The sequence below is a fragment of the Leucoraja erinacea genome, chromosome 5, assembly GCF_028641065.1.
Source record: "Leucoraja erinacea ecotype New England chromosome 5, Leri_hhj_1, whole genome shotgun sequence".
NCBI classification, from domain to species: Eukaryota; Metazoa; Chordata; class Chondrichthyes; order Rajiformes; family Rajidae; genus Leucoraja; species Leucoraja erinaceus.
Window position 1 is genome coordinate 9,488,402 of NC_073381.1, and position 21,185 is coordinate 9,509,586.

The window sequence follows — 21,185 nt, forward strand, 5'->3', positions numbered from 1 at the left end:
GACGAATCTTATATAATTTTTCGAGGATGTAACTAGGAGAGTGGATAAGGGAGAACCAGTGGGTGTTTTATCTCTGGACTTTCAGAAGGCTTTCGACAAGGTCCCACATAAGAAATTAGTGTACAAACTTAAAGCACACGGTATTGGGGGTTCAGTATTGATGTGGATAGAGAACTGGCTGGCAAACAGGAAGCAAAGAGTAGGAGTAAACGGGTCCTTTTCACAATGGTAGGCAGTGACTAGTGGGATACCGCAGGGCTCAGTGCTGGGACCCAGCTATTTACAATATATATTAATGATTTGGACGAGGGAATTGAATGCAACATCTCCAAGTTTGCGGATGACAAGAAGCTGGGGGGCAGTGTTAGCAGTGAGGAGGATGCTAGGAGGCTGCAAAGTGACTTGGATAGGCTGGGTGAGTGGGCAAATGCATGGCAGATGCAGTATAATGTGGATAAATGTGAGGTTATCCACTTTGGTGGCAAAAACCGAATAGTCTAGTAGGTAGTAGACTATTATCTAAATAGTGGCTGATTAGGAAAAGGGGAGATGCAACAAGACCTGGGTGTCATGGTACACCAGCCATTGAAAGTAGGCATGCAGGTGTAGCAGGCAGTGAAGAAACAAATGGTATGTTAGCATCGATAGAAAAAGGATTTGAGTATAGGAGCAGGGAGGTTCACTGTAGTTGTACAGGGTCTTGGCGAGACCACACCTGGAGTATTGCGTACAGTTCTTGCCATTGAGGGAGCACAGAGAAGGTTCACCAGACTGATTCCTGGGATGTCAGGACTTTCATATGAAGAAAGACTGGATAGACTCGGCTTGTACTCGCTAGAATTTAGAAGATTGAGGGGGGATCTTATAGAAACGTACAAAATTCTTAAGGGGTTGGACAGGCTAGATGCAGGAAGATTGTTCCCGATGTTGGGGAAGTCCAGGACAAGGGGTCACAGCTTAAGGATAAAGGGGAAATCCTTTAAGACTAAAATGAGAAAAAAAAATTTCACACAGAGTGGTGAATCTCTGGAACTCTCTACCACAGAAGGTAGTTGAGGCCAGTCCATGGGCTATATTTAAGAGGGAGTTAGATGTGGCCCTTGTGGCTAAGGGGATCAGGGGGTATGGAGAGAAGGCAGGTACAGGATACCGAGTTGGATGATCAGCCATGATCATATTAAATGGCGGTGCAGGCTCGAAGGGCCGAATGGCCTACTCCTGCACCTATTTTCTATGTTTCTATGTTGCTTATTTTATGTATGACTGTATGGCAAATCAAATTTCATTGTACCTCAGTACACGTGACAATAAAGGACCATTTAACCATTGAACATCTATATTAACAGCTGAAAGAAATATTTATTTTCCATTTCGAACAGCTCCGAGAATAAAGCAAATCGCATGGACCAGAGCCATTCATGACAGATCAAGTAAAGAATAACAACACTCCCCCGGTTTCCCTTCTTTCCCTATCCCCAGATAAGATAAGATGAATGCACAATCTTGCATTCATCTTAGGCCAAGTGTAGGCCAGTTAGGGGGCATAGAATTAAGGTGAGAGGAGAAAGAATAATAGAAACTTGAGGCAACTTTTTTCACAAGGGGGTGATTAGTAAATGGACCGAGCTGCTGTTAAAAGATGCAGCGAGATATAGATCAGTTGCAGACACAGTTGGGGAAATGGCAGATGGAGTTTAATGCGAGGAAATGAGGTGTTGCACTTTGGGTGGTTAAATGTAAGGGGAACGTATAGTTAATGGCAAGACCCTTAGCAGCATGGTTGTGCAGAGGGATATTGGAATCAAACTTCACAGCTTACTGAAGGTGATAGCACAAGGGTGGTCTTCTTCTTCTTGCGAATTAATCATAAACCAAAGGAATAGTTAGATCTCAAGCCGGGTGTTGAGCAGCCAGGTTGTTGTCTCTGCGTCGATGTCTGCCAGCCCTGAGCTCCATTTGCTGGGTGGTAGAGCGGGCACCCAGAGATGACATAGTTGGCTGTCTGTTGTTCTGCTCCGCATTCACAGGCCGGGCTCTGGCGGAGCCCCCATCTCCACATGCTGGCATTGAAACGCCCAATCTAGTACGAAGTCTGTTGAGCTTCACCTATGCTCCTCCGGGGAGGTCAGACCCTGGACAGCTTTTATCTGGTGAAGAGATGTAGCTGTGTAATGGAGATGAGGTTGCCTTCCACTCCTGTGACCACTTGGTGGCTATCCAGTGTGCTTTTGTCTCAGTTGGCTGGATGGATGCTATGAATTGTTTTCCATGTGCAGCAAAGGGGTGATGGGATTTCAGTTGGGGTGGCTTCTGCTCTCTGCTGATAGCCTGATGGAGGAGGCGATCTGGGTCCATGCACGACGAGATAGTGCCAGAGTTGCTGCTTGCCTTCGGATCCTGCAGGCAGAATGCCTGCAAGTATAGGGAGCTGCTCGACTGGAGTAGGTTGATGGTTCGCAAGGTGCTGTTCAGGCTAGTGTCTACCAGGCTAGTATGTCTACTGCTACTCCATATGGGTGCGCAGTACTCAGCTGGGGTATACACAAGAGGTGCGAAGAGTTGGACTGGCTCCCCCAACTTGTTCCTGCGAGGCGCCGGATGAGGCCACTACGTGCCATGACCTTGTCGCGGAGACCAGCCAGCTGCTGGAGGAGAGAGGAGGAGGAGGAGGAGGGGGGAGGAGAGGGGGGGAGGGGGGGGGGGGAGGAGGGGGAGGGGGGGGGGGGGGGGGGAGGAGGAGGGAAGGGGAGGGGGAGGGGAGGAGGAGGAGGGGGGGGGGGGGGGGGAGGAGGGGGGGGGGGGGGGGGGGGGGGGGGGGGGGGGGTGAGAGGGAGAGGGGGGGGAGGGAGCGAGGGGGCGGCCGGCCGGGGAGCAGGGGGGGGGGGGGGGAAGCACCGGGGAGCAGCACTCTGAGCATGAGCAAGATGACGCAGACCCATTGTGACATCATCAGCAAAGGTTTTGTCCGATTTTTGACCATTTTCATTAATAACTCGAGAAATAAAGCATGACATTTTCAGATAAGGCGATTTCGGATTCCATGGGAAAATCTCTACCGGAATATGTAAACATTTTACCGTCATGTATTTTTTACATAGAGTAATGGGGACCTGAAATGCATTGTCAGGGGTGGTGGTGGAGGTAGATACGATAGGGCCTTTTCGATAGGCATAGGGAAATACAGGGAATAAAGGGGTATAGATTATGTACAGGCAGACGAGAACAGTTTAACTAGGCATCATGTTAAGCAAAAATATTGTGCATTGAAGGGCCCGTTCCTGTGCTGCAATGTTCTATGTCAATGTAGGCAAATGCTTAGACGGGGCAACTTGAACACCATAGACGAGTTGGGTTGAAGTGCCTGTTCTAATGCATTTGCCCTATTATGCATCAAGCATGCAATAACTAACAAGCATCCATTTATACTAATCCTACATTAATCTTTTAAAATTCTTTTTGACATATCCATCGTCTTCTCCTGGATTCTCCCACTCATGTACACACTAGGGGCAATTAATTAATAAAAAAAAAGCTCATTAATTTACCAATCTGCATGTCATTTGGATGTGGGAAGTAAAGGAGTACGTTGGAGAAACACACAAGATGCCACAGAGAATGTGCAAATTTCTGAGACAGCACCAGAAGTCAGGATTAACTCAGGTGACATGCAGATTGGTAAATCTGCTAAGCTGTGTCACCGCAATGTTTAAATGGTTTGGAAATACATTGCCTCTTATTGTTGTTTAGGCCAAATTATGTAACTCTAACACATCATGGACCTTCACAAGGATTGCAGCAGTTCAAGGTTGCACACTTTCACTTTCTTAAGGGCAATAATGGATGGGTATTAAATGCCAGTCTTGTCAGAGCCACCCACATCCCTAAAAATAACTTCAAAAAAAATTACAAATTCATCCCTTTGTTTATCTTTAAAAAAGAAAAAAACACACACATTTAATGAAGTCTTACATAGCATTCTACTTTGTTAGGCATTTTGACTTGTATAACAAATACTTGAATGTCCAGTGTTTCTGAGTCTAGCAAAAAGCAGACAGAGCCGTCAAGAACGTCTTAGGCACTATGAGAAAGAGTTCATATAATTTCATTTTGGTGTATATTTCTCCATCATTAACAATTTATGAATGAAGTCTCACCTTATTAGAGGCTGGTGAAGTGCAACCAAGGAGGCATGTATAGTAATCGATACAACAGAGAGGTGGAAATAATCAAACATAACATTGACATGGTGATGAAGTCCTCGATGTAAATTGAAGTGGAGCTTCAATGTTCGACTACTAATTAGTTGTAGGGAATTTAGGTCATCAAATCTGCAAAACAAAAATTTTAAATTAGGTTTTTCCAAAACATCTGGATGACAATTGAGATACATATTCTCTACAAACACAATACAAAAGTTGAAGGAATGCTTCCTACATAAAAATACATCTGCCATGAGTTTATGAGGAATTAAATGTATTTAGAAACTAATTTTTTTTCTTGCTAACATTTAGTTTATTTTCTTATCTATACGAAATTCAACTGTATAGGATCACAGAAAATACCTTCTTGGTCACACACCTAACATAATTTAATTTTAGAGAGGTAAGGCAGCTGCTAGAATTTGACAGATTGTTAATTAAAGAAACTTAATTTGAAAAACTGACTGGTAAGGAAAACATGCGATGACAAATGTTCTATTTATTCACTAATCTGATTCAGATAAGTGTATAGAATATTGAACATTACTGCACAGGACCAAGGCACCAACCACTTTCCGTGTAAAAAAACCTGCTCTGTGCATCTCCTTTAAACTTTCCCCCTCTCACAAAGTTATGCCCTTTAGTCTGACATTTTCACATTGGAGAAAAAAATCTAATTGTCTGGCCTGTACATGTCTCTCATAATTTTATAAATTTCTATCAGGTCACCCCTCAGCTTCCAATACTCCAGAGAAAACTATATATATTCGTTCAACTTCTTTTTATAGCCACAGGTCCACAACTGATTTTTCAGCAACCGATGGTCCAACAGCTACTTTAATCTGGACAAAATCACGAGAACTTTGCGTGTGGCGCATGGTTACTTCTAATAGTTTACTTCTTTGTTCATTGTTAATTCTTTATTTAAGTTTCTAGCAATCCATGGTCCTTTAGAGACACCTGTAATACCCTCTAATCGAGGCAGTATTTTTGATGGTTCACCTTTGCACCCTCTCCAAAGCCTCCACATGCTTACTGGAATAGGGCAATGAGAACTGCACCCAATGCTCCTAAGGTTGGATAACCAAAGTTTTATGAAGCCGTAACATGACTTCCTGACTCTTATATTCAATGCCTTGATAAATAGGATATATAAAAAGCCACCTGAAATTCAGATATATCTGTAGTATCTACGGAGGATCAGGTAGGGCAAAAAATGTAGGGAAACAAACTGCAAGTTCACATACTACACTGATAAAGAATAACAAGGTAGTTAACAGTTATATATTAAAGCCAAGAAAACACTGATGAGAAGGTAAGGTGTCATGTCTATTAAACAGCTATACAACATAGCTGAGTTTCTGAAAATGATGTAAAGAACTTCTCAGTGAAGGGAAATCTTAAACTATATACACTTGTGTATATTACCAGGAAAAGAATGATGTCTGATGTAAACTCATGCACATCTAATGGTTTAGATGAATACAGTATCATTTTCAAATTGACAAAGCATGATTGGTAACATATTCAATATTAGGGTGACTATCTTATCCTTTTGTTGATGCACTTACAGTGTAAATAATAAAGATAATTGGCAGAAATGAAAATAAAATCCCAGCAGTAAACAAAAACCCATTGGGTAAAAAATACAAAAATAATAATCATGTAAATGTGATGCTCCATTCCACTGGTTATTTCCAGAGAATTATGCTAATTTATGAATGAATCAAAAGCAAATAAATAAAATAAACATTTGGCTAGGCTGATTCTTTCTCGGTTCTTGTTTTTTTTTATGCCCTTACACTAGATCTTCTATCAGGTTATTTTCAAACCTGGCAGAATATAAGAAACAAGAGCAAGAGTAGGCCAGTTGACCCTTTAAATCTACAAAATGCCACTCTTCAGGAAGTTTTACCTCAGCTCAACTTACCAGAATTATCCTCAAGTTGCTCTATTTGTGAAATATCCAGTATTCTATTGATTTCTGCTATGAACAAGTTTAATGATTCTACCTCCAAAAACATCAGGAGCAGAGAAGAACATTGTCTTCTTGAGATAGACATGCCACCATGGCATCTCACCACCTACTGAGTGATGAAATTTGACCACATCTTAGCTCTATTGAGCCCTGTAAGAATTTCGCAAGTTTCAATGATATCACCTCTAATCTCCTCAAAAAAGTACAAAAGTGCAAGAATGAAATAACCAAATGAGGTACAGCTAAGAGTATGTGGCAGCATCTCTGGGAAGGGTGTGTGAAAGAGGCGGTTCAGGAGTCTGCTAACAGTGGGGAAGAAGTGTTTTTATGTCTGGACGTCAGGCTTTCAGGTTTCTGCATCTTCTCCCAGGTATAAGAGAGGAAAGGGATGGGTCAGGGTGGCAGGCATCCTTGACAACGCGTCCGGCCTTGTAATGCACAGTGAAGATGATCTGAAAAGGAAGGAAGTGATGAGCCTGTGATGGGTTGGCTGTGTTCACCACTCTCTAGGTTCAGGCGGGCAAGGGAAGAGCACTTGCCATACCAGGCTGAGATGTATCCTGTCAGAATACCTTCTATGCATCTGTAGAAGATGGAGGGAATCAACATAGATGTGGCGAATCTTCTCAGAATGCTAGGAAAATAATACACTTATGTGCTTTCTTGGTCACCATGTCAGTGGGAAGGGACCAGTTTATGTTGTTGGTGATATGGATGCTGAGGAACCTGAAAGTCAACCATCTCTACGGCAGCTCCGTGAGGAGGACAGGGTTGTGTTCAGCCTCTGGTTCCTTCAGTCAACAACCAAATCTTTTGTCCTGCTGACTTTAAGAGCTAGGTTGCTGTTCTGACACCATATCGCAAGGTTCCCAGTATCTTTCCGAACTCCATCTCATCATTATCCAGGCAACAATGGTGGTATCATCAGCAAACTTAAAGATCGAGTTGGCTAAACTGTCATGGATGTACAAAGTGTAGAGGAGGGGACTGAACACACAACTCTGAGGATCACAAGTGTTGAGAGTCAGAGTGAAGGAAATGGTGTGACCATTTTAACTGACTGAAGGACAGTAAATGTGGTCTCATTTATTCAAAAAGAGCATTGACATATCAGTGGGGAAAAGAATTATTGGAAAAAGTAAAGGATATGATTATTCTACGCTTAGAAAGGAGGAGATCGATTCAGAATAATCAGTGTCTTTGAAGATGTAACAAAATACATTCATGGGGGCAGCATTGATGTGGGTCGATATAATCAACATGGGCTTCAAAATGGACTTTGACAAGGTCCTCCATGGAAGATTTGTTTAAAGGGTTAAAGCCCATGGGATTTAAGCCAAGTTTGGCAAATTGAATGCAGTTAGCTTGGTTATAGGAAATAGAGGGTGATAGTGGAGTGTTGCTTTTGTGCTTGGAAGCCTGTGGCATATGGTGTACCAAAGGATCAATGCTGAGAACCTTTATCGTTTGTCGTATATTCATGTTTTGGTATGAATGTAGGTGATATAATTAGTGAGATTATAAATGACCTGAAAATTGATGGTTATTGATGGTGAAAAGGACATTTTGATACTGATCTGCTGATAAGTTAGTTGTAACAGCAGATAGAATTTAGAATGTCTTACTGATGAATGTGACATGATGTATTTTGGGAGGTTAAATAGGGGTATAGGGGCTGTCCCACTTGGGCAACCTAATTGGCGAGTTTAGAAGTTTGAAAATATGACATGTTGAAGACCTCCTTTGACTATGTAGAAGACCTCCTTCGACTATGTTGAAGATCAGCTTTGACTAGCTTCGGGAAAATTGGACACCGAATAGTGGAGAGTGAAGACGACCTCCTTCGATCTCCTTCAACCTCCCTTCAACTATGATGAAGACTATCTACGACTAGCTTCGACTACCCTCGATTACCAACGACTAACACGCCGACCTACTACGACTGAAAAAAGTATGGATTTTTTCCATGGCAACCTTTTTTTACTCACGGGCATTTTTAGCATATTGAAAAAAACACTGCGACCTAGCTGAGGCTTCGAGTACGTGGAGACCACTCTCGAGCATGAAGGAGAGTTACGAAGACCTCCTACGTCCTTGTGTCGACCATGCTGCGAGTATGAGTCGAGGGCAAACTCGCCAGAACTCACAGATTAGGTCGCCTAAGTGGGTCAGGCCCTTTTGTCTTACAGAATGAAAAGTAGGGCACGGAGGGGAGGGTGGGTGTGTTGAGTGCTAATACATAGTTCCTTGAAGGTGCCAGGACGTTGTTAAGATAGTGAAGGTGGTATACTGGATTGCTGTCCTTCACTGGGGCCAGGTCACAGAATATAAAAGCTAATGGTACTACATTATAAAATGAGGTAAAGGTACAACATTAGAAAGTTTTGGCTCGGCTATAGTTGAAGTAGTGTATGCAGATCTGATCACCACACTATGGGAAGGAAAGAAGTGATTCCACTAAAGAGCATAAAGAGGGAGTTGTTGAGACCTCATCTGATGTCCTGTGTACATTAATGGTCTCCCTATTTAAGGATATTATTACATTTGGTGCAGTTCAAAGAAGGTTTACTAGTTTAATTAAAATTAAAAAGTCAATGTTTTCATGAGTACTCACGTAAAATCTTTGTCGGTAAAATTGAGATCTAAAGACAATTGGAAATCCATTTCATTCAGCGATTCTTCAATCTAGATATAAGATTGAATAAATTACTATTATTTTGACTTCATCATTTAAGCATTTTAAGTTATGATCAATCATGTTTTGCACTTCAGCATTTAATATTCATGTACATTGTGTCTTTCCATTATTAAATCTATTCCAAAACATGTAATCACCTCAATACATTAAACTAATTACTGGCAGAAGTAAAACATGAAACGTGGCATAATATGATGAATGTTTAGCACCCAACTGTTCCAATCATGCCTGCTCAGAGCGTTGAAATACAATTCAAAATATCAGATTTGATGCCTTTGGCTATTTTAATACACCGAATTGTTGAGATCCCAGCTTTGGGAACTTTCTACTTGTGTGTCACACGTCATCATCTCCCCAAATCAATACCTTTTCAGTGGCTTTTCCTCTTTATTCTACTTCTTTCACACCTCCCTCAAAATCCTCATTCCTTGCTATCACCTCAATGCCACCGAAATTTCTCAATATGGTTTCAGCCATCCGCCCCTCCTTTGCTAATCTCTGTCCTAACCCCATCATCTTTAACTCAACAGCAATCATCCCTCTGGCTTCTAATTCATTGGACAGTTAAACAATGCTTAACCACTGAACATTCTATTTAAAAAAAATCTCAATCACTGATCCATTAGATACACTCTTGATCTTGAGCCCCAAATGCAATAGACCAGGTTGGAAGAGATGCAAGTGAACCCATGTCTCACTTGGAAAGGTTGTTAGGATCATGGATGTGAGAGAGGTGCTGGGGACAGTTGTCTGCAGTATTTAACATAGTCTCTTAGACCAATACCTTGCTGTCCCAGTTAAATGGGAGTACAGTAAACCCTCATTATAACAGACCGTTAGGGCGGAATGGTGTCTATTATTGCCGATCGTCTGCTATAACGGAGTAAGGTATCGTTATTGTATGTAGTTGACACTAAGAACTGTAGATGATGGTTTAAAACACAAAAGGACACCAAGTGCTGGAGTAACTCAGAGGATCAGGCAGCATCTCTGGAGAAAATGGATAGGTGATGTCGGGACCCTTCTCTCAGCAGACTAATTCCATCTGCTGAGTTACTCCAACACGTTTGTGTTGTTTCACATTAAATATAGGTGCCAAAGCCATTTGGTTTGCACCAGCAAGCCCTACTTCACTAGCTACCGCACGGCCTGGTTGATGCGGTTGTTATTGAGACTCAGTTGTAGATCCTGGTCGTAAGCTTTCTTCAGGCCGCTGCGAACGACAACCGTGAGACACCCTCCCTTCTCACCCAGCTGCCGCTTCTTCCTGTTACTGTTGCTTTGTTAACCCCCCTGCACTCTCCCCCGCTGCAGTTGCCAACATCTTCCAAGGTGGTCTGGTGGATAAAGAGTCGGCAGTGAAGAGGCCTCGTGGACAGAGCGACGGGAGGAGGTGGTGGTGGAGCAGGGAGTGGATAAAGCGACAAGAGAGGGGAGGGATCTCCAGGGTGACCGAGCACGTCCTGTTGATGGCGCTGGCGACCTGAGGAATGCGTTGTCCCTAGGGGTAACAGTGTGAGCTGCAACAACAGCCATGTCAACTAGAGGGTTTAGAAGGGCTCGCTGGTGCACTTTGCGTTGGAAGCCAGGGCTATCACCGACAGAGGAGGTGGTGCAAGCCAGGGATTGGCATCGGAAGATCTGTCCGTGGAAACAGAAATCTATTATAAATTAGTATTAACTGTATTCAAAGTTTTAACAAATTAGAAAAAGCGAAATACAGCGCCCTCCATAATGTTTGGGACAACAACCCATCATTGATTTATTTGCCTCTATTTGTAATAGAGAAAAAAAAAATCACATGTGGTTAAAGTGCACATTGTCAGGTTTTATTAAAGGGTATTTTGTGTACATTTTGGTTTCACCATGTAGAACTTACAGCTGTGCTTATACAGTCCCCCAATTTCAGGGCACCATGATGTTTGGGACAGATGGTTTCACAGGTGTTTGTAATTGTTCAGGTGTGTTTAATTGCCTCCTTAATGCAGGTATAAGAGAGCTCTCAGCACCTAGTCTTTCCTCCAGTCTTTCCATCAACTTTGGAACCTTTTATTGCTGTTTATCAACATGAGGACCAAAGTTGTGCCAATGAAATTCAAAGAAGCCATTATGAGATGGAGAAACAAGAATAAAACTGTTAGAGACATCAGCCAAACATTAGGCTTACCCAAATCAACTGTTTGGAACACCATTAAGGAGAAAGAGAGCGCTGGTGAGCTTACTAATCGCAAAGGGACTGGCAGGCCAAGGAAGACCTCCACAGCTGATGACAGAAGAATTCTCTCCACAATAAAGAAAAATCCCCAAACGCCTGTCAGACAGATCAGAATCACTCTTCAGGAGTCAGGTGTGGATTTGTCAGTGACCACTGTCCGCAGAAGACTTCATGAACAGAAATACAGAGCCTACACTGCAAGATGCAAACCACTGGTTAGGTGCAAAAATAGGATGGCTAGGTTACAGTTTGCCAAGAAGTACTTAAAAGAGCAACCACAGTTCTATAAAATAGTCTTGTAGACAGATGAGATGAAGATTGACATATCAGGGATGGCAAGAGCAAAGTATGGAGGAGAGAAGGAACTGCCCAAAATCGAATGCATACCACCTCATCTGTGAAACGCGGTGGTGGGGGTGTTATGGCCTGGGCATGTATGGCTGCTGAAAGTATTGGCTCACTTATCTTCATTGATGATACAACTGCTGATGGTAGTAGCATAATAAATGAATAAGTTTATAGTAACATCCTATCTGCTCGTTAAAACAAACGCCTCAAAAAATCATTTAGGCTGTGGGCCGAGGTGCTTTTTCATTTCAGTTCGTGACCCCAATCACGTAATTACCTTGATTTTTAACATTGTGTAAAAATATTATAGAAATCATACCTGAAACACGTCAAGAACAAAACCTGCACATATTTTTAAAATGAGAAAAACCTCCAATTCTCCGAGTTGTAATTGTCCAATCAATGCACGTTTGACATTGCATCGGACGTTAATTGATCAATTATGCGCTTTGTTTCGTGGTAGCTAGGCAGCGAACACTTTGGGATCATGGCTGCCTCTTAATTACATCAAAACAATAGCAAGGTTTCAAAGGAATAAATATATATGTGTGTGTGTGTGTATATATGTGTGCGTATATATACACACACACACACACACATACACTAATATGTGGTTTAAATAGACAGTAGCACAGAATGAGGATCCCATGGAGTAATATGAGCATTGAACACTAGATGGCACTTTTTTAATCTCATTTTCTAATTAGCTTAATTAATGAATATGCAACTTTTGGCACTGACGAGTTGAGACTTCCTTCTCAATTATATTATATTTTATCTAAATCTGTGCCAAATTTCTAGTAGTTCCCAGACATGGGTCAAAAAAGTTAAATTCTGGACACATTTTCGATGCTCGGCCCACAGCCTAATTGGCCGGCGGTTCATTCTACAGCAAGACAATGATCCCAAACATACTGCTAAAGCAACAAAGGGGTTTTTCAAAGTTAAAAATGGTAAATTCCTCAATGGCCGTCACTCACCCGGTCTGAACACAATTGAGCATGCCTTTTATATGCTGATGAGAAAATTGAAGGGGACTAGCTAAAGATGGCTGCAATATAGGCCTGGCAGTGCATCACCAGAGAAGACACACAGCAACTAGTGATGTCCATGAATCGCAGACCAAGTAGTTATTGCATGCAAAGGATATGCAACAAAATACTAAACATGACTACTTTCATTTACATGACAGTGATATGTGCCAAACATTATGGTGCCCTGAAAATGGGGGGGGGGAGGGGTGAAACCAAAATGTATAAAAATGGTCTTTATTAAAATCTGACAATGTGCACTTTAACCATGTGATTTTGTTTTCTATTACAAATCTCAAATTGTGGAGTACAGAGGCATATAAATAAATTATGGGTCTTTGTCCCAAACATTATGGAGGGAACGGTAGTTTGCACGAAGAAGATGAGCAGACGTGGAATTTCCATCATTAAAAGAACCAGAAGTATTTCCACTTAACAGCTGTTGCTTATTTTCCCCATGTAAGAAGTTATAGTATTAATCCTTGTGTCACCACTCACTGTACTTCATATCCAGTGTCTTTCTTACCAACATGATTTCCATCGATAACATCAACCAAAGATAATAGATCAAGTTTTATAGTTTGATAAACTCCCGTTCTACATTGCACCAATGCTCTCAATCGCTCCTTCCTAAAAGTGTGTTTCTCAATTACATTGTCTGTCATGCATGTGCTAACATAGAAAAATGTCCAATTGAGGCCCATACCCATGACAACTTTCTCCCTCGTCTCCAAAATACTCAAATCTGCCGTCTTTGTCTCCATCCTGAACTAAATATCTATTTAACTTCCGAAAGTTTGATTATTCTTTTAGATATTGCATTTCATTTATTAAAAATCTTAAGTGCAAGAAGTTTTGCCTCATCTCTCCATCTACACATATCTCCAGCACTATCCTCGTTGCCTTACAATCAGAGCATGGAAACAGGCTGTCTGGTCCACTAAGTCTATGCCAAAACACAAGCAGTCATTTACACTAATCCGATACGGATCTGATTTTATTTTCCCCATATTCCCACCAACTACCCCGCCCTCTTCCCAGAGTCTATCACTCACCTACACTCAAGAGGCAATTTTCACTGGCTAATTAATCTGCAACCCACAACTCTTTGGGATATGGAAGAAACTTGAACTCGCAGGAGGAAACCTATGCAGTTACAGAGAGAATGCACAAACTCCATACATTTAAATCTGGGTTGATGGAGCGGTGAGGCAGTAACTCTACTGGCTGCACCACTATGTTGCTTTTTCTTCATTAAATTACCTACAAATTTAATCAGGATAGAATTGAATGAATCCTGGCTATTCTGTTCTAACTCGTGCTGCATGTGAGTTGCAACAACAGCCATGTCAACTGGACCATGCGGTGGGTATAGAAGGGCTCGCTGGTTCACCTTGCAAGCGGGGGGTGGTTTGGAAGCCGGGTCTATAAGCGGCCGGGGAGGTGGTTCTAACACGTCTAAAAGTGACAGTTACTGAAAGTAAGCATGCAGGTAAAGCAGGCAGTGCAAAAAAGCTAATGGCATGTTGGCCTTCATTGCAAGAGGATTTGAATCAGGAGCCAGGAAGTCCGACTGTAGTTGTACAGGGCCCTAGTGAGAACACCTGGAGTATTGTGTGCAGTTTTGGTCTCCTAATTTGAGGAAGGACATTATTGCTATACAGAAAGTGCAGCTTAGGTTCACCAGGTTAATTCCTGGGATGGCGGGACTGACATATGATGAAAGAATGGCTCTACAGGGATTGTATTCACTGGATTTCAGAAGAATGAGGAGGGATCTAATAAAAACATATAAAATTCTTAAGGGATTGGACAGGCATTCTTAAGGGATTGGCATTAAATGCAGGAAACATATTCCCAATGTTGGGGGAATCCAGAATCAGGGGTCACTTTAAGAATAAGTGGTAGGCCATTTACGACTAAGATGAGGAAAACCTTTTTCACCTAGAGAGCTCTGAATCTGCGGAATTATCTGCCACAGAAGGCAGTGGAGGCCAATTCACTGGATGTTTTCTAGAGAGAGATTTAGCTCTTAGGGTTAATGGAATCAAAGGATATGGGGGAAGCATCGAAAAGCAGGAACGGGGCACTGATTTTGGATGATCAGCCATGATCATATTGAATGGTGGTGCTGGCTCAAAGGGCCAAATGGCCTCCTCTTGCACCTATTTTCTACGATTAAGTAACTAATTATCCAAGTTCGGAATTAATTTATCATTGACAGTGTTCCCATTATTGTTGGATGCATGAATGACATTCCATACTCACCCAAGATTAATACTGTTTCCTTTTCTCAAATAGTTTCATGGCCATTTTGGCCAAATCTTCTATAATATATCCCATATGTTGTTTTTCCTTAACATACTGCATAGAGTTCATGACTAAACATTATATGAATCTCATATAATAAAATGTCATTGTTGGACAACAACATTAAAAACTTATAATTCGTATTATTGCTAGTATTTATTAAAACAATCTAGCTTTTCAATATTGTGATTTTAAATGTTAAGTAGCATCTGAAATTAAATTGATTGTTTACCTTTTTGCTATCAAGCAACATTTTAATTTTGAGGAGTAACACATCATTAACAACAATCTCTTCATTTTTATAAAGAATCTGAAAGGTTTTACTGCAGGCTGTACAATCTTGGACCGTGGCAGGAAAGGCAAGTTCAGAAGCTGGAAAATAAAATAAAAAGTATATCAAACAGCAAGTTTTACAAAGCAGCAAGACATTATTCAAGTATAGCGAGACACGTGTTATTGAGTTAAACAAAGAACAGCTCACACGGGACTGGGGAGGGTCCCAAAGTTCTATATATCTGCCCCCTCACATCCATCAATAGGGATTGAGCCGGAGGAAATCGGCGCCCTGCAACGACTGGGAGACGTCAGCAACCGTGAACAGCCAGGTAAAATGGCAGGAGTCAAAGATGAGCGGGATCGTGTGAACCCCATAAGTCCGTATGGAGCTGCCATTTTCTGCGATGAACGAGGGCCTCTGCTTTCTGGAACGAGTGTCGACCCCCGATGGGGGCAAAGCACTAACTCCCGACCCCATATCAACGAGGAACAGTCGTCCCGAATACGGTCCCAAGAATAGAGGTGGTGTATCTGGCCGACCGTCAGCGATTACTGGCGACTGGCCCCGGCATTTCCTGGAAACGAGCAGGGCGGGCGGCATTGACGGGCCGCGGAACCCCGGCTTTGATGATAGTAACACCACTTCCCTTTACCGGCCTCACCTGAGACCGGCGGCGCAGCCAAACTCCCGGTGGATATACGGCCTGGTCGCTGGGCCTTCCAACACACTGCCAACACCCGATCAAGCGAACCGCCGCCCTGCTGCCTGGACTGCCACAGCTCATTCGCACGTTTCGCTAGCTACAGGGGGACTTTAAAATTCTCACCCGCGAGGAGCAGGCGGATGTGGTCCGGCATCTGCTCCAGAAAGGCATGTTCATACAGGGGACAGGGCTGATCACCGTCCATCAGTGTGAGCATTTCGCTCATGAGCACCGACGGCTTGCGATCATCAAGCCCGCCCATGTGCATGAGCCTTGCTGCTCAATCCCAGCGGATAGAAGTGGCCTAACCACCGGGTGGCGCCACACAAGGAGACTTTTGTTCTCAAAAGGAATTTTAAGTTGACTATATTTTAATATAACATACAAGAAATGTGTAATGCTGTAGTTGTTTCTTTAATGAAAGATATATATTTCTTTCTACTCATGAGAGTATCCGATTGCTTCAAATTTGAAAGCTATTTTCTTTACCAACGACATTGGAAGAAATGGGCATGATGATGTGTAGAAGGAATATATAGTTAAGCAAAAGATTAACTAGCAAGCCTCAAGGGTTGTAATCTCTCCTATGACGTGATAACAATGGTAGTAGGCTAGTACGTGTTGGACTAGGAGAATAAGGCAAATTAATGCATGGCTGAGGAGAAGGTGCAGGAAGGAGGGTTCAGATTCTTGGACCATTGACAACTCTTCTGGGGCAGAGGTGACCTGTACAAGAGGGGCTGGCTACACCTGAAGAGGAGAGGGGGAGGGGAGGGCAATATCATGGAGATGTGCTACTGCTACGTGGAAGGGTTTAAACCAGTATGTCAGGAAGATGGGATCCAAAGTGGTAGTCATTGAATGATACAGTGTGGAGAGAGGCCCTTCAGCCCAACTTGCCCACACCAGCTAACATGTCCCAGCTACACTAGTCCCATCTGCCTGCATTTGATCCATATACTTCCAAACCTGCCCTATCCATGTACTTGTCTAACCGTTTCTTAAACGTTGGAATAGTCCCTGCCTCGACTACCTCGGATAGCTTGTTTCATACACCCACCACCCTTTGTGTGAAAAAGTTACACATCAGATTTCAATGAAATCATTTCCCCTTCACCTTAAACCTATGTCCAAGGCAGGACACCTACCGTTCAACTCTGGGCGGCCCCCCCCTCACTATCTCTCTCTCCCTCTCCATCTCCCCCCGCTATCCTTGTCCGGGCCGCTGGGCCCCGCTCGCTCCTCATCCGCCGGCACGGCAGGCCGCCTTGCACATGCGCATTGCTGCGGCCTGCACGTCCTCCCCCTGCACATGTGCACAACCACGGCCAGCACATCATCGGCTGCCCTGCGCAGGCGCACTGCAACGGCAACTGGTCGGCGCTGGGCACTTTCTCCCTCGCTTTGAATTGTGGAAGACTTGGCAGCCATGGCTGTCCGGTCGCTGCCTCGCTGCCATCGCTGAAAACCAACATGGAGGGGGCCTCACAAGTGGAATAGCTTAGGGCCTCTCTTCATCTAAATCGGGCCCTGCCAAGGAGAGTCCCAGCCGACTCAACCTCTCCACTCTAGTCCTGGCAACATCCTCGTAAATCTTCTTTGTACCCATTCCAGCTTGACAACATCTTTCCAATAACGTGCCTGGAACAGAACACAATACTCCAAATGCAGCCTCACCAACGTCTTTCCAACTGCAACATGACCTCCCAACTTCTATACAGGTGCACAACCTTTTATCCGAAAGCCTTGGGACCAGACACTTGTCGGATTTCGGACATTTTCGGATTTCAGAATGGAAGATTTTTAGCGTAGATTAGGTAGGTAGCGCGGGCGGCTTGAAAAGTCTGGAGCTGCTGCCTCCTCCCGGGTGACCGGGAGACTCATTGCATAAATGTTCTATATGTGGTGGTGGTTAATATGTGGTTGCGACTCCCAACCTGGTGTGGACGCCGGGTGAGCTCCGGGAAAGCCAATGTGCCAAAAGCCTGCCTTACCGGGTTGCGGCAAGCTCCGACTCCCAACCTCGCGGAGCTGGGGGCTCCTCCGACCCCGGCAACCCCTGGCTGCGAGGCGCCAAATCCAGCGCTGCCCACCGTCACGTCCCAGCTCGGGGGGAAAGTCGGCGGCGTGCAGCGCTGGGATGCACTCCTAGATGCCCTCCTGCTCTACACACACTCGGAGCGTCCAAAGCCCGGAGTTGGGGGCTCCATTCACGGGCGCGCCGGTTGGAGGTCCGGCAACCTATGCTGCGACTTCCTCAGCACGCTTCTGCTGTGTGCGAAAGCTTGGAGGCGGTAAGGCATTGCCCGCTCCCCGCTGGTTTCCCAGCGCTGCGACGCTGCCGACTCCCGACATTTGCGGAGCCGGCGCGTCCGGCCGCGGGCCGCGCTGGATTTGGAGCGCCTCGCAGCCAGGGGTAGAGTTGCTGGGGTCGGAGCTACAACTGGCGCTGCCCGCAGCCCCAACGGCCACAGCGCTGCGGAGCTTACTGCACAGCGACCCGGTAAGGCATTGACCGCTCCCCGCCTCTCCGACCAGGTAGGGGGACTAAGAATTAAAGTTTACCCCTTCACCCCCCTTGAACTAAATGCCATCCAAACTAATGACTAACATTTAAGGGATTACAGATGTTTAAGCGTCTCCCGGTCTCCAGGGAGGAGGCAGCCGCTACAGTAGTACAGACCTGGGTTGACCGTGGGGTTTTGGGTCAAGTTTGGCGCCAAACGCGAGCTTTGGTGCGCAGACGACATGTGGATGGCGGTTTTAGCTTTTCGGTTTCTGGAAACCGGAATAAAAGGTTTGCACCTGTACTTCTGCCTGGACTGATGAAAGCCAATGGCCAAAAGCCTTTTTGACCTCCCCATCTACCTGCAATCCCACCGTCAGCAAAAGTCCCAGGAAATGGATTATAGTTCCATCTCTGACCAAACCTGCAAAATAGTTCTATCTTGCACACTAGGCACAATAGATTACTTAACATTGATTTGAAGCCAATTGGACCTGGGATTCTGTTGCAGCTGGTGGAAAAGGTGATGGGTGATATGCTGAATGTGGAGGCTATTCGGGTGAAAGGAATCTTTTTCAGTTCTGCCTGGGAGGAGGAGGGTGAGAGCAAAAGTCCAGGAAATGGATTATAGTTCCATCTTGCAAAATAGTTCTATCTTGCACACTAGGGACAATTTACTTACAGAAGCCAATTAACCTACAAACCTGCACGTCTTTGGAATCTGGGAGGAAACAGGAGCACCCAGAGAAAACCCACACAGTCACAGGGAGGATGTACAAACTCCATATAGACAATACCTATAGTCAGGATCAAACCTGAGTCTCTGGTGCTATAGTCATAGACTCATAGAGTGATACAGTGTGGAAACAAGCCCTTTGGCCCAACCCACCAACAATGTCCCACCTACACTAGTCCCACTTGCCCGTGCTTGGTCTATATCCCTCCAAACCCGTCCTATCCATGTACCCGTCTAACTGTTTCTGAAAAGATGGGATAGTCCCAGCCTCAACTACCTCCTCTGGCAACTTGTTCCATACACCCACCACCCTTTGTGTGAAAAAGTTACCCATTGGATTATTAAATCTTTTCCCCATCACCTTGAACCTATGTCCTCTAGTCCTCGATTCCCCTACTCTGGGCAAAAGACTGTGCATCTACCCGATCTATTTCTCTCATGATTTTGTATACCTCCATAAGATCTCCCCTCATCCTCCTGCGCTCCATGGAATAGAGATCCAGCCTACTCAACCTCTCCGTATATCTCACACCCTCTAGTCCTAGCAACATCCTTGCAAATCATTCTGAACCCTTTCAAGCATGACAATATCTTTTCTATTGCCGCCCAAAACTGAACACAATATTCTAAATGCGGTCTCACCAAAGTCATATACAACTGCAGCATGACCTCCCAACTTCTAAACTCAATACTCTGATTGATGAAGGCCAAAGTGTCAAAAGTCTTTTTGACCACCTTATGTAACTGCGACTCGACCTTCAAGGAATCATGCACCTGTATTCCTGGATCCCTCGGCTCCACAACACTACCCAGAGGCATATAATTTACTGTGTTGCTCTTGCCCTTGTTCGACATCCCAAAATGCAACACCTCACACTTTTCTATATTAAATTCCAACAACTCCTCCCCACCTGGCCAATCGATCCAGATCCTGCTGCAATCTTTCACAACCATCTTCACTATCTGCAAGACTACTAACTTTTCTATCATCAGCAAACCTGCTAATCTTGCCCTGTATGTTCTCATCCAATTCATTGATGGAGAAAACACACGGTAATGGGCCCAACACCGAACCCCGAGGCACACCACTAGTGACAGGCGTCCCGTCTGAGAAGGAATCTTCCACCATCACCCTCTGCTTCCTTCCATGGAGCCAATTTGCTATCCATTTCGCTATCTCTCCTTGGATCCCACGCGATCTAACCTTCCAGAGCAGCCTACCTTGCGGAACCTTGTTGAACGCCTTACCGAAGTCCATGTACACAACATCTACAGCTCTGCCCTCAACGACCTTTTTGGTCGCGTTTAAAAAAAAAAATCTGATTTGTGAGACATGACCTACCACGTACAAAACCATGTTGACTATCCCGAATCAGCCCTTGCCCAACCAAATCCCCCAGAATACTCTCCAGTAACTTACCAACTACAGATGTTATGCTCACCTAAAAAAAGGTTCAAAGGTTATTTTATTGGTCACATACACCTAGGTGTAGTGAAATGCTTCTTGCCATGCAGCACATAAAGAAAGAATACAGACATAACAGTAATAAAGAAATTTAAACATAAAACCATCCCCCCACAATGGTCCCCATTATGGGGGAAGGCACAATGTCCAGTCCCCATCCCCAGTTCACCCATAGTTGGGCCTATTGAGGCCTCCACAGTTGCCTCCACGGAGGCCCGATGTTCCAGGCCGTTCTCGCCGGGTGATGGTGCTCCGGCGTCGGGAGAATCCTCTCAGCGGCTTGGGACACCTGGAACGGCCGCTTCCATACTGGAGGCCGCGGCTTCCGAAGCCAACAAGGCCGCGCCGGATGGAGCTCCACAACTGGTGATCTCGCTGAGAGATCCCAGGCTCCCGATGAAAAGTCAGCGCCGCGGCCCACAGCTGGCCGCTCCACAAACCCGCAGCTCCGCGATGTTTTTATCGGCGGTCTCAGCTCACTGGAGTTCCAGCGCGGCGACCCGGGTAGGGCATCGCCCGCTCCGCGATAGCGCTCCAGCGCTGTCGAAGCCGAGGTTCTGGGCGATCCCCGACAGGAAATGCCGCTCCAGGCCCACTGGTAGGCCGCGAGGACGGGTCGACGGTGCAGCCCAGAGAAAAGCTGCCTCTCCGACCAGGTAGGGACCCTAGAAAAACAGTTTCCCCCTTCCCCCCCCCCCACATAAAAAAGGCTAGAACTC

General features: G+C 44.6%; 2 protein-coding genes across 9 annotated transcripts in view; both read right to left on the reverse strand.

Annotated features, from left to right (window-relative positions):
* Positions 1-21,185, reverse strand: part of sdhaf4 (succinate dehydrogenase complex assembly factor 4) — a 139,505-nt gene that overhangs the window by 69,769 nt on the left and 48,551 nt on the right. The gene's annotated exons all lie outside the window — the stretch shown is intronic.
* fam135a (family with sequence similarity 135 member A) overlaps positions 1-21,185 on the reverse strand; it is a 117,264-nt gene that overhangs the window by 51,473 nt on the left and 44,606 nt on the right. For all 8 annotated transcript variants that reach the window (XM_055635031.1, XM_055635030.1, XM_055635028.1 and 5 more), the window contains 3 exons: positions 15,012-15,151; positions 8,792-8,862; positions 4,155-4,328 (listed from right to left, as the gene is read on the reverse strand). In XM_055635031.1, the coding sequence (XP_055491006.1) occupies positions 4,155-4,328; positions 8,792-8,862; positions 15,012-15,151 (385 nt within the window). The remainder of the gene's footprint in view (positions 1-4,154; positions 4,329-8,791; positions 8,863-15,011; positions 15,152-21,185) is intronic.